General features: G+C 39.8%; 1 protein-coding gene across 1 annotated transcript in view; it reads left to right on the top strand.

Moving 5' to 3' along the window:
• Positions 1-14,430, top strand: part of NAXD (NAD(P)HX dehydratase) — a 78,853-nt gene extending 64,423 nt beyond the window's left edge. The window contains exons 6-10 of the mRNA XM_042780691.1: positions 8,239-8,289; positions 8,378-8,482; positions 9,345-9,465; positions 12,485-12,605; positions 14,280-14,430. Of these exons, the coding sequence (XP_042636625.1) occupies positions 8,239-8,289; positions 8,378-8,482; positions 9,345-9,465; positions 12,485-12,605; positions 14,280-14,430 (549 nt within the window). The remainder of the gene's footprint in view (positions 1-8,238; positions 8,290-8,377; positions 8,483-9,344; positions 9,466-12,484; positions 12,606-14,279) is intronic.
• Positions 14,431-18,303: the final 3,873 nt, after the last annotated feature.

The following is an 18,303-nucleotide window of genomic DNA, read 5'->3' as shown; positions in this document are numbered from 1 at the left end:
TTTTCATTTATTTTGTCATTTTGTTCTTGTATTTTCTTCCAAAATTCTTCTAAGGTTTTTTTCTGTGTTTTCTTTGGTTTGTCTCTCAATCCTTTGAAGATACCTACAGATTATTCTTTTGAATTCCTTATCAGAGAGTTCCAATGCTGCTTCTTCCTCAGGGATGTGTTCTGGGTCTGTATCCTGCTCCCTTATTTCTACCACTTTATTTTGCTTCTTTGTGTGGACGGTGATAGTCTTTTGTTTCCAAAGCATCGTGGCGTTCCTGTATTTAGATCTCTGTTAACTGTTTGTGAAGAGCAGCCAAGGGATTCAGGCTCTTCTTGTTTTTTTTTAATCATTGGCCCATTGGTGGAGAAGGAGGTAGTGGCTCTCGCTCAGTAAGTGAAGTTGCAGTAGGTGTGTGTGTAGTTGTGTCTTATGGGGACTCTTGTTGTGTCCCACTCAGTTAGACACAAATTATAATTGAATAACCATCAAAAAACTAAAAGCCCATGGACGAAAAACACGCCATGTAATCACACAGGAACAGTAACCAAAAAAGAAAAAACGGGGAAAAAAAAAGAAAGACAAGAAAACCTGCAATAACTGGGGATAGGGCACTAAGAAAAAAATGTAGAGAAGGAGAATAATAAATGGGAAAAATGCAAAAAGAAAATCAATGAACAAGTTAACCATGAGAAAAAAGGGGGGAAAAAAAACTTAAAAAAAAATTCAACCAGGCACAGGGAAAAGAAAGAATGCTGAAAACTAGGACCTGGGAGGGGAAAAATTAAGAATAATAATAAAAAGGACAAAAGTGTTAATAATATTAGTTGTTTTAAAACAGACAAATGCAAACCAACTAATCACCAAAATAAAGAAAGGGAAAAAGAAAAAAATAAAAATAAAAAAAGAGAAAAAAAAATCAGTGGAGGACAGGGCAGGGCACCCAGGCTCCGTCTGAGCACACAGACTGTGATGGATTTCCTGTGGGCCCAGAAGGTAGATGGGAGTGGGGGATGGCCACACCTTCATTCACCAAGCGGGTGTTGGGGTATAAGAGTAACAAGAGGAATGTCATACCTTGTCAGTCTTGCAGGTCCCAAGTGTCCTTGGGGTTGCTGGAAAGTAGAACATGTTCTTAAGCCCCAGGAAGCTGGGAGAGCACTGTCTCTTCAAATATCCAAAATAGTCAAGCTGCTTTTTAAACCTTCAAAAGGGCGGTGCCCTCTGGACCTGCAAAAGTCTACAGCTCAGCCCACCTTTCTCTTCACCTTCTCCATTTGTTCCCCAGCCACTGTGCAAAGTCCTCTGTGCAGTTCCTGGATAGCAGGGTGATATTTAGGTTAATTCTTAGGTCCTACCACCACTTGGGATCTCCAAGCCGCCTGTACTGTCAGGGTCGCTCAGTTTGCTGTCAGACTGCAGCTCCGTATGTCTCCTTTTTTTGGTATTTTCATGCAAATTCTTCTGCTAATTGGGGTTTAGTCCACTTCTATGTCCTTCCCTTCAAGGCTCAGGGGTCCAGGATTATCTTCTGTGTCTGTGTTAATTGGTTTCCCTTTTCTTTGTTGGAGAGGGTCTGTGCAGTCTGTCTGCCTAGTCTGCCATCTTGCCGGATCCCTTTTTTTTTACTTTCTTGATGATAAAATCTGTAGCACAATAGTTTCTTTTTTTTATTTTGTTGAAGTCCTGTTTATCTGTTTTGTCTCTGTTTATGTGCTTTTGGTATCATGTATGTGGTCCGGGGAAATACTTGGTATGGCTCTTTTAGCCATGGTCTTTCTGACTCCCACCAGATGATTGGGTGGAACCATGTAAATTTGAGGTCCTTGGGGTACATGAAAGGGATTGGATAGCTTGTTTAATTTACCTTAATGTAAATTAAGGTACATTTTCCCCTGTGGGGGTGGGACCATGAAAATAAGGTGTATCTAACCCTAAGATGAGGAGTAATTGGTTTTGCCATACTGCCAGGCTGAAAATGAGCCATCCCACAGGTTGAAAAGGGGGACTCTCACTACCATCCAGACAGCAAAAAAAAAACCAACCAGAGATGGAGCACATACTTGGCCCTGAGATTCCTGTGCTGGATCTCCTTGGCAGAGAGACAGCAGAGAGATGGAGGCAGCAGAACCGACAGAATCAAGAAACAGGCATGAGACAGAGTGGTGGGCTTGTTGGCCCACAGAACAAGAAAGCTGACTGCCTTTGGCCAGGAGTCTTCCTGGTAGAGTAGGGTGTACCAGGAGTGGGGTATCAGCATAGCTAAGAACTTTATAACACTGTCCTGAGCAGGGCAGAGGCCAGGCCAAGAGGCTGAGGGCCAAAGAGAGGTGTGCCCACGGGCATGGCTGTGGGGAGGCTGTTCTGATAGAAGAGTTGTATTCTGAGAGTTCTTGAACTTGGACTGTAACCTGTTACTGCCCATAAACCCCATAATCATGAATATTGTCTGTGTGACGATTGCAACAAATTACTGAACCCAGCAGAGAAGTAGAGAGTACAGTGGGAGGGAAGGTTGGTGTGAGAATTGGTAAAAAGGTTGGAGGGTGGCAGCATGTCTGACCTCAGCCTCATAGAAGTCAGCCTCGGGCTGATGCTGCTGATGGTGATTCAGTCTCCCCCGTGTGAAGTTAGAGTAGGGCACAGGATGCCTCTGCCATGCCTTTTTTTGGAATATGTAAGAAAGCTTTGCCTAACTCCAGGTCACAGAGATTTACTCCTATATTTTCTTCTGTAAATTTTATAGGTTTGGCTCTTTATAGAATGGTGTGTAGTCAGTCCATTTTGAGTTAATTTTTGTGTATGGTATAAGGAAGGAGACCAACTTTATTCTTGTTCATGTGGCTATCTAACTGTTCTAGCACGATTTATTGAAAAAGACTATTCTTTCTCCCACTGAATTAATTGTTCTGGCACCTTGGTTGAAATCAATTGACCATAAATGTAAGGATTTATTTCTGGACTCTTAATTATATTCCATTGATCTATATGTCTCTCTTTATGCCTGTACCACACTGTGTTGATTACTGTAGTTGTTTTTTTTTTTTTTTTTTTAATTATTTTGGTTACTGAGGGTCTCTTACATTTCCATCTGGAACTCTGGTGGTGCAGTGGCTAAGGCATTTGGCTGCTAACCAAAAGATTAGCGGTTTAAGCCCACCAGCCATTCCATGGGAGAAAGACAAGGCAATGTTCTTCAGAAAGATTCATAGCTTTGGAAATTTCTATGAGGCTCTTCTACTTTGACCTTTGGGTTGCTATGAATTGAAATTGACTCGGTGGCTGTGGGATTGGTTTTGGTTTTGTTTTGGTTTGTATCTGCATATTAATTTTAAGATCAGATTATCAATTTATGCAAAAAATGGATTTTAATAGAGACTACGTTGAATCCATAGAGCAATCTAGAGAGTGTTTCTGCCTTAACAATACTAAGTTTTCCAGTCCATGAGCTGGGTTTTGAATATGAGTTATCCTGAATCCAGAACTTATGCCCTTAACTTACAAACACACATTGGCCTCACTCCATTTGTGCTCTTTGCAGCCTGTTCTTTTTATTTAGCACTATGTCCTGGGGAGGAAGGTTGGGCAATCCTACTTCCGTAGTGATACTGCCTCGGAAACCCAAGGAGGGGTCACTGTGAGTCGGGGCCGACTCGATGGCACATAACAACAACAACAACATGTCCTGGGGACTTTTCCCTGTCAGGATATGCAGGTGTTCTTATTTTTAATAGCTGTATCATATTTTTATGGATGTACTATCATGTATTTAATTAGGCCTCTCTTGATGTTTATTTAGACTGTTTCCCGTTTTTTCCTTTCAGTGATGTCTTGAACATTTCTGAATGTATATTTTGCCCACTTTTGGGGGGGATTTTCTTTGGGATAAATTTGTAGAAGTTCTCTTGCTTAATCAGGGTGTATACGTATACCTTGATTATTTTTGAGAGGTGCTCCCAAATTTGTCTTAAAAAGATTATAGCAGGTTGCTTTCTCACTAATGTGTGTGTATGCCTATGGGCTGTCTAATGGTTACTCATAACAGCCATGTGTACAACAGAACAAAACACTGCCTTGTCATGTGCCATCCTCAATTGTTGCTACTTTTGAGCCCATTGTTGGAGCAAATGTTTCTATCTGTCGTGTTGAGGGTCTTCCTCTTTTTCACAGACCCTCTACTTTACCAAGTGTGATGGCTGTCTCCAGGGTCTGGTCCCTCCTGATAACATGGCCAAAGTGCATAAGATGAAGTCTTACCATCCTCATTTCTAAGGAGTATTCTGGTTGTACTTCTTTGAAGATAGATTTGTTCGTTCTTCTAGCAGTTCATGGTATATTTATTATCTTCACCAACACCATAATTCAAAGGCATCAATTCTTCTTTGCTCTTCCTTCACTAATAGGATGACCTTATCAGGACTACTCTATGGGATACAGTCACTCCTTTTCATTGTCATCACCCTATTAAGTGAAAGGAATCCCTGGGTAGTGTGGCATGAATGCTCTTGGCTACTAACCAAAAGGTTGGAGGTTCTAGTCAACCCTGAGGCACTCGGAAGAAAGTCTTGGGGATCTGCTTCTGAAAATGAGCCATTGGAAACCCTGTGAAGCACAGTTCTACTCTATACACATGGGGATAGCATGATTTGGAATCAACCCAATAGCAATTAGTTGAGGTTAAGTGGAAAATGTGTCCTTGTTTTATTTTACCTTAGTCTTATTTCTGGAAAGGTTGAGTAGCTTCTGATCTGTTTTCAACCTTTTATAACCTGTGTTTGGCTTGTTGATATCCTTTACCCGTTTTTCTATTAGGTTAGGTGATTGATTGGAGTCTAGGTTAAGCTCCTGGAATAAGAGACCCAGAACACAGTGGCTCTAATCAGGTAGACATTTACTTTTCTCTCAGAGGCAGTTTGCTGTGCCACAGAATCGTCCATGAACCCATCTGTTGTTCCTGTCTTTCCTGGGTTGTAAAGACATATGGGTCTCATGCCTTTCAAAGTGGAAGGAATCTTTCACAACTGTTTCTGTGTTTTTGTTTGTGTTGTTCTATTCAAGTATTAGATCTCAGCGTCAGTTATGTTTTCTTGTGACAAAGTGCCAATGTTTCAGGATTTTTTTTTTTTATTATATTATCCATGTTTTCATTTGTTTAATCTACTTGTGCTTGTCTTAGTTGCTTGCTGCTGCTATAAAATGAAAATACCACAGAAAGATTACTTTAGGGAGCAGAAATGTACCTTCTCACAGTTTTGAAGGCTGGAAGTCGAAAGCAAGGCACTGGCTGTAGGGTAGGCCTTTTCTTTGTTGGTGGCCCCTGGGTCCATAGCATGTAGATGGATCTTCATATGATCTCTTCTTCCAGTGTGTCAAAGTGTCTGCTCTACTCTTTATAAGATACCACTCCAAAGAGATTAGGTTTAGGACTTACCCTACGCTTCTTCGTGTATGTCCTTCTTAACATAAAAAAGAAAAGCTCTTTTTTCAAACAGGGTCACATTTTCAGGTACAGGAGTTAGTATATTAGTATATATTATTGCGGGCACAATTCAATCCATAAAGTGGTCATGTCCTAATATTATTGCTAATATGATGTATTTGTATTTATTTCTTGTTCAGATTTGCCAGGTTTGGTCTGGTTGATTCGATGTTCTTAAGAATTAGATCATGGTTTTTTCAGCTCTATTTTTTTATGTATTCTAATTCAGTAATTTCTGCCTTTTTCTGTAGGTTAAATAGGACTACAGTTGGCCTTTGGTCTCTGTGGTGGATTGATTCCAGCACCCCTGTGGATACCAAAGTCCATGGATGCTCAAGTTCCTTATATAACATGATACAGTATTTGCATAATGTGCATACTCCCATATACTTTAAATCATCTCTTGATTACTTACAATACTTAATACAATGTCAGTGACATGGAAGTGGCACTTCATACTCCCTCATAGCCTTTAAGGGGTTGCTTTGACCACATAATTGCTTCCTCCACCCCTTGGCAGTTGGTTGAATCTGATGCAGAACCCTTGGATACTCATTTAGAGTTGAAAGGGTCTAGACCTCCTTTCAAAATTTCTAATCTCCATGTCTTTCTCTAAATTAAACGGTTTTTCTTAAGAGTATGAACATCCATTTTTCTGATCAGTTTTATTTTTTAATTCTTTTTATGGCAGAATTAATTTTGTTTCTACATTATAAATATGGTATGGTTTGTCGTGGTGTTTCTGTACAGGAAATTTCTTCCTGGAATTTTAAAGAAATTTGGATGTTTTTCTGAAGTTGAGAAATTGGAAACGGGAAAAGTATTGTAATTCTCCTGTGAGAATTAAAGCTTAACAATCAACATAGAGATGTAACTGATTTAAAGAAATCCATTTGTATGCCATGTCAAAAGCAAGAGCAGGAAATGCTGGCATGTGAAGTTGAAGGTTAAGGTTAGCATTTCCGGACCTGGAACAGGAGTTTTTAGGAGAGACGTGGTCATGAATTATCTAATCAGTCATTCTGACTTGTAACTGTTGGCCTATTTTAAGTGTATGCTCTTAGCCATGTCTGCTGTTAATGTAATTCTTGAAACTCAAATTTTAATAGGTTTAAATACATAGTATGTTGTTAGGTGCCATTGAGTTCATTCCAATTCATAGTGACTGTATATGACATGGTAGAACTGCCTCCTAGGCTTTCTAAGGCTATAATCTTTACAGGAGGAGATCACCAGGTCTTTTCTCCCATGAAGTCATTGGATGGGTTTGTACCACTGACCTTTTGGTTAGCAGCTGGGGACGTAACTGTTGTACCATCAATGTTTTAGACTAATCTTTTGGATGATGTTTCAGGAAACATCTTGCTAGAACATTGTGTTATGTTACACTCTTTGAATGCTACCCAGTGTTGGCAGATGTTTGCTAGTGTTTGAATATTCACTATAGGCTGCTGTTATTTGTAAATACTTTAATAGAAAAAATACAAAGAGCAAAAGATGTGAGTGTTGTTGCCAAACCCTGCAATGTGAAATCAGAAACTGATCTTAAACTGTGAATTAATTAACAAAAGCTGTATCAGTTTCAATAGTAAAACAAAATTGGGACAAACAGATAAAATATATTCATCTTTATAAAAGGAAATAAGCATGCACTAAGCCATATAGCCCTGTTACCCAATTTGAAGATGCTTTTGGATACACTCTTAACAGTTCGACCAGTGTCAGTGTGAAAATAAAAGAAATTCTTTGACATCTGGAATATTTGTCAGAAAATAGTTCTCTAGACTATCCAGTAGGACAATTTATGCTTTATGGGTTTTCTAATCTCTTTTCCAGTATGGTAACTTTAAAAATATGTGGGAATCTATTATTTAAAATGCTTTTTACTTGGCTTATATTTTATGTTCTGTTTTCTTTTATTATCAGGGAGAAATCATTTTATACATTATTGAAATATATAATCTTAAATAAATTGGTTCATAATAAGTAACCATATGTTGATTTTATATATATATATATATATATATATATATATATATATAATCAATGAATTTTATATATATACATTTTTATAAGAGGAAAATCTCTGAAACTTAGTATAATCCTATCAGAGAAGAATGATTCACTGTTTATTACCATGGTCACTTATTATCTTAAAACATGTAACTGAAGTGTTAGGAGCCTCTGGTGGCACAAATGGTTAACTGTTTGATTACTAGCCAGAAGATTAGCTCTTCAAACCAACCCAGGGGTACCGCGAAAGAGAGGCCTAGTGATCTGCTTCAGAAAGTTCACAGCATCGAAAAACCTATGGACACATGGTGTCGCTCTGAGTTGGAATCAACTAGATGGCAACTAACGACAACAGAAAAGTGTTATGAAAAATATAGAATAACTTAGGATGTTCTTAACTCCCAAGAATTCAGACTTCTTGTTTCTGAATCCTGAACATAAATATTTGTAGGAATTTAGGAAATGCTAGTTTGGGGCAGGTCTTTTTTGGGCTAGCCTAGGAATGCAGCTACTTTATATAATGCTTTCAGTGGGCATGTGTTTTCAGAGTTGCGAATGACCTGACTTAAAAGGGATTCTGTCAGTCAGTTTGGCTCTTTCATTGTTTTCTGTTTGTTGTATTTTGTGTTTATTAGTTGATGACCTGATGTTGAAATTCATTACATGACTTCTTCATTTTGAAAGAAACTACTCACTTTTCTTTAAATTCTCTTGAGAGGTAACAAGAGTTGCTCAACCTATTTTTCCTTTTCTTATAGGGCATTTTAGAAAAATCAAAGGCCAAGGGTATCCCTGTTGTCATTGATGCGGTAAGTGCTGCCCTGCTCTCTTCTGTACACAGCAAGGATGCCCTCTGACAGCCCATGGAGTAAAGGGTGCTGTCCTTGTTTCATGCAGGACGGGTTGTGGCTGATTGCTCAGCAGCCGTCCCTCATTCAAGGTTACCGGAAGGCCATTCTTACTCCCAACTACATGGAGTTCAGCAGGCTGTATGAAGCTGTGGTGAGTTCATTAATCAACTAAAGAACAAGACACAAGCCCTACTCATCTTGGAGGTGGAGGGCAAGGAAAGAGTTCTGCAATCCTGCCACCGATGTTTAATGACCCAGCTTATCCCTTGGGCACATCTTTGCAGGGATACAGACTTGCAAGTGAATGTATTTTTCTTGGCACACGTTTTCACATGCAAACATCCTTATAATCAGGATGTTTATTTTTTTGCAAGTGATGGTGCATTACTTTAACTGGCGGCATCTTTCCTTTCTTGGTGGCACAGACCATAATAGTGTATTTTATCATCATTGGCATCTTTGAATGGATGAAATGTGGTAACTGGGATTCGGGAGAGGTCCTTCCACTGTTTACTTTGGGCAGATCACTTCCTCTTTTCCCGCATTGCCTCATCGGTAAAATGTAGATAATGATGGTATCTGCGTCATAGAGTTGTTCTGAGGAATAAATGAATTAATATATGCAAAGTGGTTAGTCCTTATATATTAAACACTCATTAAACATTCATTCTCATTATTGCTAGAATGTGTATGATTTCTGCAAAGTCTTGAAAAATAACCCTGGGCAGTATTAACTTTGGTCTGACACAGGCAGTGTCAAAGCCAACCTGGAATATTTGTTAAAAATACATAGGCTGGGCCTCCCCTCACACAAACAGAACATGAGTCTTTGGAAGTGTCGAACCAGAAATCTGCATTTGAACAAATGCCCAAGCGATTCTTTTAGACATGAGGGTTTGAGAATCACTGATATAGGACAGCAAGTGTCTGTCAGTGCAATAACATGTCTGCAGCTCCTTTTTATTCTTGTAGTGAAGATGTTGACTTTTTTCTCTGGTATTCCTATACTGCAGCTTAGAGATCCCGTTGACAGCAATGATCATCATGGAGCTGTACTGAGACTCAGCCAAGCCCTTGGGAACCTGACCGTTATTCAGAAAGGAGAAAGAGATGTGATTTCAGATGGTGAACAGGGTGAGTGGTCTATTCTCCTCTGCTGTGTTATCAGCACGGTGTTAGCTGACCTGTCCACATTGGGGGATAAACTGCGAAGGACCACCCAAGTGCACTACTGTGTCAAGTTTCTGTAGGCCATTGCAGCTCCATGTATGTTCACATAATGCTCATTGTCTGCTCAGCAAGAAGAGGCATTTCCTAATGAGTGTATCAACCATGACTTCTTCAAAATCTGCATTTTCTTTAAATTTTCACCATTTTGCAATAGAAGTGAGTGAGGAATGAAATATTTAAAGATAGTATCTTAGTCTTTGTACATTAGCTAAATATCTATAAATGATTTATAAGAAACACCCCAATGGTAGGATGATGGTAACAAAACGTTCATTTGTTTCTATGCCTATTTGATCCGGTGGTGCCTTGTCTTAAGAGCTATGAACTACATTTCCCCACTCCTTGCAATTATATCTGAGAGAGGCTAGCTGTATCTTTGGCCCCTGAAAGCTTTGTGTTACATATTTAAGCAGGTACAGAAAATAGGTTTCATGCAGTTTACCAGAACATCACCTAGAGGATAGTGTTGAAGAGAATTCTGAGGGCTGTCTGGCCCCATGGGAAAGGATGCTGAGAGCATGGGAGGAGGCCTGAGGCAGGAGGCCACCCGTTTGCCATTTCTGCTTGAGTTCTTCTTCCTAAAGCAAAAGGGAAGAAAGACCTGCTGCCTGGGACCAGATGGGAGCTTTCTTGTCAGGAAGACAGCTTACGGACCCTTTGCTTTTCCAGCTTATTGGTAGTTAACATGGCCATTTTAGAAGTTAGATTATTCAGATCAAAAATGATCTCAGAAGTGCATGTGAGTATTTTAAAGGTTAAGATACAAGTTTCTTTTGCCCTTTAATGTTCCCCAGAGATTGATCTCCAGAAAAGTTAAAGATATATCTTTTGTGTAACATTTTGACCAAGAAGAACATAATCTCTTCCTTTTTCCTGAACCCAAGTGAAAATCAAAATTATCTAGCTGCATAATTGTAACCTAGTCATTCTCCATTGTAGGGAGTTTGATTGATCAAATGCAGGTAGTCCTTACTTTTCCTGTGTACATGACATGCTGAAATGCCTAATCCTCCTTTTTCATATGACTGTTGCATAGTGCCTAAGGCACCTGACTGCTAACCAGAAGGCTGGCGGTTCAAATCCACCAGCCACTCCTCGGAAGGAAGATAGGGCAATCTAGTTCCGTAGTGATACTGCCTCGGAAACCCAAGGAGTCACTGTGAGTCGGAGCCGGGCAATCTAGTTCCGTAGTGATACTGCCTCAGAAACCCAAGGAGTCACTGTGAGTCGGAGCCGACTCCACGGCAATGGTTGCTTGCTTGGTTGCCCGTTGTATCAGGCAGTGTGCATCTTAGGTGATCACGCAGTGATGCTGGTTTCCCGTGACCCCGTGTCACCACCCTGCCATCTTCATCTCGCCTGCAGCATACTTGCAGTTACTTGAAGATTGTATTACATTCCGTTCCCATTTTATAAAAATGACTAAAAAGTGAAAAAAATGTAACTGCTGACACTAGTCATGGAAATCATTATTAGATAGGGAATATGACAAATCCTAGGTGTCAGTCACACTTTTACACATGAGCATGTTGACTGTTCAGCAAAAAAGACCAAAATGAAAAGCATGGGTGAAGAGCTGAGAATTTGGCATTGGCGCTTATTATGCCTGAAAAGTGAGGTGCATAACTAGGGATTACATATTATTATTAGCTCTCTTAAAATAGAAATCCTCTCTTCACTAAAATCGATCAGGAGACAGAAACCACACCACTTTTTAACAGAGATACATCATTTAATGCAAAGAATTATTAACTAGGTATAAAGTTGCTGACTGGGTAGTCAGGGTAAAAAGAGAATCCTAATGCATTCTTAAGGAGCCCTTGTGGTCCAAACTGTTAAGTCCTTGGCTGCTAACTGAAAGGTTAGTGGTTCCATCCCACCCAACAGCTCCACAGGGGAAAGATGATAGCCTAGGAAACCCTATGGGGCAGTTCTACTCTGTCACATGGGATTGCTATGAGTCAGAATTGACTCAGTGGCACCTTACAACAAGGCATACTTAGGCTCATAATGTATGTGTGCATATGCACACACACACACACACAGAGCTATGGATAGGAAACAGAAGCATTCTGTTATATAGGATATAAACCAAAAAATCCACTCACTGCCATCAAGTCGATTCTGACTCATAGCAACCCCTTTTGGGTTTCTGAGGCAATGAATTTTTACGAAGTAGATTGCCCAGCCTTCCTTTTGTGGAGTGGCTGGTAGGTTTGAACCGCCACCCTTCTGGTTAGCAAATGCCTTAGGCACTATGCCACCAGAGCTCCTTTATATAGTATATAGCAACATGTTTTTAGAACATTTACCAAAGAAATAGAAAATTCTAGTATGAACATACTCATTGCCACCATGAATTGACTTCATCATCATTAACTACTAAAGTTTAAATAGTTGGTGGAGCTGTCAACTCAGGTGGCACTGAATGGCTGCTCATGTCTCTTTGAGGGCGAGTGTATTTTATGTGTTGAACACAGATGAAAGCTTGTCACCTGTGGTGAGCTTGAGTTTTTAGCATCTAAGGAATCACTATTATTTATGTAAATATGTTCTTTGTGGATGTTGTTTCAGCAGAGAAATCCATGTTTCTCCCCTTCAGTGTGCTCTTCCCACTGCTATTTTGTGAATTACAGGTCTCTTCACTGACATACCCATGCCATACAGGTAGTTCTGTCTCCCTCCTCATTCGATGTGTGATCTGGGCCTAACCTCTGTGTGCTTCACACACAGAGGTAAAACAGAGGTGACCTCAAATCCTTGTAAGAAATAGGGAAGAAACAGTCTAAAATGAGCTGCCAGCCTGTGGCAACAGGTCAAGTCCTCACAGCAGGTTTACTCCCTCTGTGAGTGTCTTGAATGTGCTACAGAGGTAGCATCAGTCCCTGAAGCTAATGTCTGCTTTTGTTCTGCTTTTGTTTAGTGCTTGTGTGCAGTCAAGAAGGAAGCAATCGCAGGTGTGGTGGGCAAGGAGACCTGCTGTCGGGCTCCCTGGGCGTCCTGGTGCACTGGGCCCTGCTTGCTGGGTCTGAAAAAACAAATGGGTACATACACATCTTCACTTGTATTAACATGGTATTGAGATTTTTGAATTTTGTAAGATATTTCAGTAGCTCAACTGTTTAATAAGTAGTCCCTTCAAACACTCGAAACGAAGTATTAGTGCAACGTTGAAGAGATTCCAGGGCAGAGGTTAATCTTGCTTGCATCTTAAAAGCACCTGGGAGGCCTTTTACTATATTCCCCATCCCAGTCAGGCTATGTGTGGACTTCAGAGCATCATTTAATTAGGCTAAAAAGCTTTCCAGTTAATTCAAATGAGTGGACAAAGTTTGAGGACCGCTGTTTTAGGAAATCCACTGATATGCCCTCTGTAAAACAAAATATTAAAACAGGAAACAAACAGAGTGACATTATAGCTTATCCTAGACACTTGACCTTGAAGAGATGGATTTCTTTTCAGAAGCAGCAGAATTATAAGATTGAGGCTGTAGACCAGACTCTGTTGTAAGACAGCTCTGTGAACTTGAACAGGCCACAGCACCGCTGTGAGCCTCAGTTTCTTCATTTGTGAAAAGATCACATGGACCATAGCAGCTGCAGGTGCTATGTCCTGGAAAGCGAGCCTACTGTCCAGCTTGCCTCACTCGACACCTAGTGAAGCACTGCTCAGGGACAGCGCTGTCACATCAAGCCACGCCTTAATGTGAGTTACGGGGTGGGAGTCTGGGAGTTGAGGCTCACAGACCAGGTACCACTCACCAAGATGGGTGTGTCCACACAGTAATCCCTCCTCCTACTTGGGACCAGGAAAGGATCTTCCTGGTCCTAAGAAAGCAGCAGAGATAGTTCTAGTTTCCTTCTCACCCCCACCAGGGTGTAATGTTCTGTTTCAGCACATCTTTTAGTAATGGTAACAAAAATTGTGCATTGTCAGATCTTGAATATCCCTTCACACCCCAGGAAAACTAAAGAGCACTGTTAAAATACTTATAACCAATAAGCGCTCGTTTAGTTTTTCACCATGGCAAAAAAATTGCTTTCCATTGTTCTCTCCTAACACATTCTCCAGAAGGGTAGATATTTTTGATAGGTCTTTTGTCAAGGAATATGAAAATATGGATGAATGATTCTTTTATTTATTGTTGTAACGTAACATTTGCCAGTTTAGCTTTTTTCAGGTATACAATTTAGTGATAGAAATGACATTAATCATGTTGTACAGCCACCACCCATCATCGTTGGCAGTTTTCCATCGCCATAAACACACACTCATAAGCAGTGACTCCCCCTGTCCCCTCCCTCCCCTCCTTCTGTCCGCCCCTGGTGACCACTCATAACTCATGGTCTCTCTACATCTGCCTAGTGTTATTTCATATAACTCAGATCATACAATATTTGTTCTCTTATAATTGACTTATTTCACTGAGCAGGTTTTCAAGGTTTAATTGTAGGGTGGACAGGACTTCATTTCTCTTTATGTGCTTTTAACAGACATAAGAATATCCTGCTTGGGGACTCTGGGATTCCTTTTGCCTCAGAGGCTAATCAGACTTCAGGTTGCCAGCTTGAGGGCCCAAGGTGGAAAGTAGAATAAAAACTGTATCGTGTAATAGTTGCAGGTTCACTTATGTTAAAAATGCTGCTGTTGATGACATGAGGCTTTGTATTTCCTGCTTTCTTAGCATCTTGCTAATGGCTTTCTCCCTCTTTTTCAGTTTAAATCCTTTCCTTGTGGCTGCATTTGGTGCTTGCTCGCTCACGAGGCAGTGTAACAGCCAAGCCTTTCAGAAATATGGGCGCTCCATGACCACCACAGACATGATCGCAGAGGTTGGAACTGCATTCAAAAAACTCTTTGAAACCTGAGCAAGCTATAGTGGGGAAAAATGCATATTTATATATGTGATGAATCACTTGAATACTGTACCAACACATTTCTTGGGAGATATCTGAAGTCTAGGATAAATTTGTTAATGTGGGAACTTTTTATGTACTTGGCATATAATAATTTGGGGCTAAAATAGTATGTAGTTGGAGATGTTATAATGAAACTAAACAAAGTAGTCCTGAACTTTTCTTAGTTTCTCACCAAGAACTGAGAAAAAAATTAAAATCACATGAGAATGAAAAATTCTTTCACAAGTTCAACTGAATTTCTTGGCTTGTTCCAAGATAAGTGGAGTTCTGTTTTCAGTCTTGAGTTTTTCTTCTCATTCTCTACCGATGCACTTAATTTTTCTTTCATTTATGCATGTAGCTCCTTTTATTCAATATTCCTGTAAAAAGGACCCAATCAGTTATTTTCAAATATCTACCTGAGTAATGAGTTTTCTTTTTTTTAAATTGACATCTACCAAGGGATTTTGCGTTCATTCTTCAACTCATTTGTTTGTGAAAAGCCAATTGAGTTGGAAAAAAAATCTCTGGGCAGAAATATTAAGCACTGGCAGTAGGGGTTGCTGATTAAGTATTTCAGAATAAAGTGATAACTGACTTTAGTAATTATTTAAGAGGTGATATAAGAAAAGCAGGAGGAAACAGTCTGACACTACTGACACTTCCGATGGATGGGCCGGGGGAAGGTTTTTTGCAATACCTCATGTCACCCTCTCTCAATGTACATACATATGTACTTGTGATGGCCAAGAAGCATCAGCAAAATAAATATGAACTGAAGAGACATTAGTGGGATAGTTGCAGTTCCATTGTTTTCTATGTGCCAATCATTGTTCTTATTTTGGGGGAAATAAAGCACAGTAAGTTTAAACTTGGCCATGTTGTTCTTGCTTGTTTGAACATCAAGCTTGTTTGGTCTGATGTGATGGTATACTGAGGTGCCCAGGAGGAAATACTAATTGGCATCATTTTGTCTACATATGAAAGAGGACAGCTGTGCCATCTGGTATCAAAATGTGTGTGTCCTCAGGAACATTTACAATCCATTAAAGAAATTGGTATCTCTGAAATTTTAGTAAATGAGATATTTTATTGTATAGTATTATTAATCTCCAGTCAGCTCAGACAGTGGTTCTGTTAGTGTGGCATCTTCTCTTTAGAATGGGCTGACATTTGCTTATTTTCAAGTGCCATTCCTCAATGGGATATGGTGCCTAACACATGCAGTAAAATATACTTTTAATAATGCTTTTTCTACAACAAATGCAAAATCTGTATGGTGCCTTTATTGCCCTTGATGATTAATCTTTCTCTTAATACTCTGTGATTCAAACTACCTCACCCCAAGCTGATTTTACTTTCCTTAAAACTATTATTTAATTTCCTTAAAACTATAAAACTGTTAATGATAGTTAAAAGAAGGTTTGCTGCTGTTACTTTACAATCTTCACTATCTACATGTGAACTTCTCTGAAAAAACTGGCCATGGAGATTTTTTCCTTTGGGTCATTACATCTGAACACTGGTAACTATTAAAGACTGTAATAATTTATTTAAATGTAGAGTGTTTTCTAAATTAAGTGTCCAGAAACAACCTTCCAACTTTTCTAAGTGAGAGCATTTTGTCTGATACTCTGGAGAGAAAATATGTTAGCCTGTATATATAAAATGTATCTTTTTCATCAATGCCTACCGATATTCCAATTAAGTAATTTAAAGAACAAGCTTGAAACACAGCCATTTCTTTACACAGAAAATAAAATACAGCAAAGCCACAGGAACTATTGTTATTTTTTTCTTGCTGTTGTTCTTAACATTTTGCTTAAATGAGAGATACAGACTACGCCCAAGTCAGGTGACTTTTTTAAAAAAAAAATAAAGTTATTACTTGTTTCACTGTTCTTTCACAACATGAGAATACTCACTAGCTCCAGCTAGCTCAGCTGAAGTCCTCTCTCTTACTCATGCTTTCCCTGAGACCAGGATAACAGCATTGGCAAGGATGTACAACATTTGGATGGTCAAAGGCAGGCTTCTGTGCTATCAAGTAAGATAATCTGCTCCCTTGCAGTTCTGCACTATGTTTGGATGCTTTATTGTAAGGACCTTGCCTGCCATCTGAGAATCCTAGCTCTGCAATTCACTAGTTGGGTAACTTTTAGCAAGTCAACTTCGGAACCTGCTTTCTTATCTGCAGGATAGGAATACTGGTGACCTTTCAGGGTCATGAAGATTAAATGTTATGTATACAGAGCTACTGAACTAAAAAACCAAAACAACCAAACTCACTGCCATCCAGTTGATTCTGACTCACAGTGACCCCTTTTGGGTTTCCAAGGTGGTAAATCTTCACAGAAAAACTGTCAGTAAATGTAAGCTATTCTCCTAGCCACTTGATTAGCTATTGCCTACAGCTCCACCCACAGGATTTAATAAATGTTAGCTCTACAGTGACCTTCTCAAGGGAATAACAGAAAATGATTGATAGGCCAGGTCCAGGATCTAAGAGTTGGAGAAAAGGGGGTGGGGAGTGTCACCTACTTTTCTGTTTGTTCCTTTAATAATTATTGCACTTTACCTGAGGAGGAGTCCTAGGGGCACATGGGTTAAGCATTCGGCTGCGAACTGAAAGTTGGAGGTTCAGACACACTCAGCAGCTCCTTGGGGGAAGGCCTGGGGGTCTGCTTCTGTAATGATCTGTCATTGTCATTAGGTGCCATTGAGTTATAGTAACCCTGTGCACAACACAATGAAACTTGTCCAGTCCTGCAGCATCCTCACACTCATTGCTGTGTCTGAGCCCATGGTTGCAGCCACTGTGTCAGTCCATCTTGTTGGGGGTCTTCCTCTTTTTCGCTGACCTTCTACTTTACCACAATGTCATTCTCTAGGGACTAGTCCTCCTAGTAACATGGCCAAAGTACAAGAGACGAAGTCTCACTGTCCTCGCGTCTAAGGCGTATCCTGGATGTCCTTCTTCATTATTCTGGCACTGTATTGAACATTCTTCCCTAACACCATAATTCAGATGTGTCAACTCTTCTTCAGTCTTCCTTATTCATTGTCCAGCTTTTGTATGCGTATGAGGCAATTGAAAATGCCATGGCTTGCGTCAGGCGTGCCTTAGTCCTCAAAGTGACATCTTTGAATTTTAACACTTTAATGAGGTCTTTTGTAGTAGATTTTCCCAATGCAATACATCATTTGATTTCCTGACTGCTGCTTCCATAAGCATTCATTGTGGATCCAAGTAAAATGAAATCCTTGACAGTGTCATTATTTATCATGATGTTGCTTATTAGTCCATTTGTGAGGATTCTTGTTTACTTTATGTTGAGGTGTAATCCATACTGGAAGGCTATGGTCTTTGATCTTCATCAATAAGTTCTTCAAGTCCTCTTTACTTTCAGCAAGTAAGGTTGTGTCATCTGCATATTGCAGGTTGTTAATGAGTCTTCCTACAGCCCTGATGCTGCATTCTTCTTTGTAAAGTCCAGCTTCTCAGATTATTTGCTCAGTATTCAGATTGAATAAGTATGGTGAAAGGATACAAACCTGACATACACCTGGTTTTAAATCATGCAGTGTATTTGTTCTGTTCAAATGATTGCCTCTTGGTCTAGGTACAGGTTCCTCCTGAGCACAATTAAGTGTTTTGGAATTCCCATTCTTCATTATGTTACCTATAATTTGTTATGATCCACACAGTCTAATGTCTTTGTGTAGTTGATAAGCATAGGTTAACATCCTTCTGGGATTCTGTGCTTTGAGCCAAGATCCATCTGACATCAGCAATGATATCCCTCGTTCCACACCCTCTTCTGAATCCGGCTTGAATTTCTG

This window comes from Orycteropus afer, unplaced genomic scaffold (assembly GCF_000298275.1).
Source record: "Orycteropus afer afer isolate SDZICR_OR568_19922 unplaced genomic scaffold, OryAfe1.0 scaffold00055, whole genome shotgun sequence".
Lineage (NCBI taxonomy): Eukaryota > Metazoa > Chordata > Mammalia > Tubulidentata > Orycteropodidae > Orycteropus > Orycteropus afer.
The sequence above is the reverse complement of the archived record's forward strand: the minus strand, read 5'-3'. Positions and strand labels throughout refer to the sequence as shown.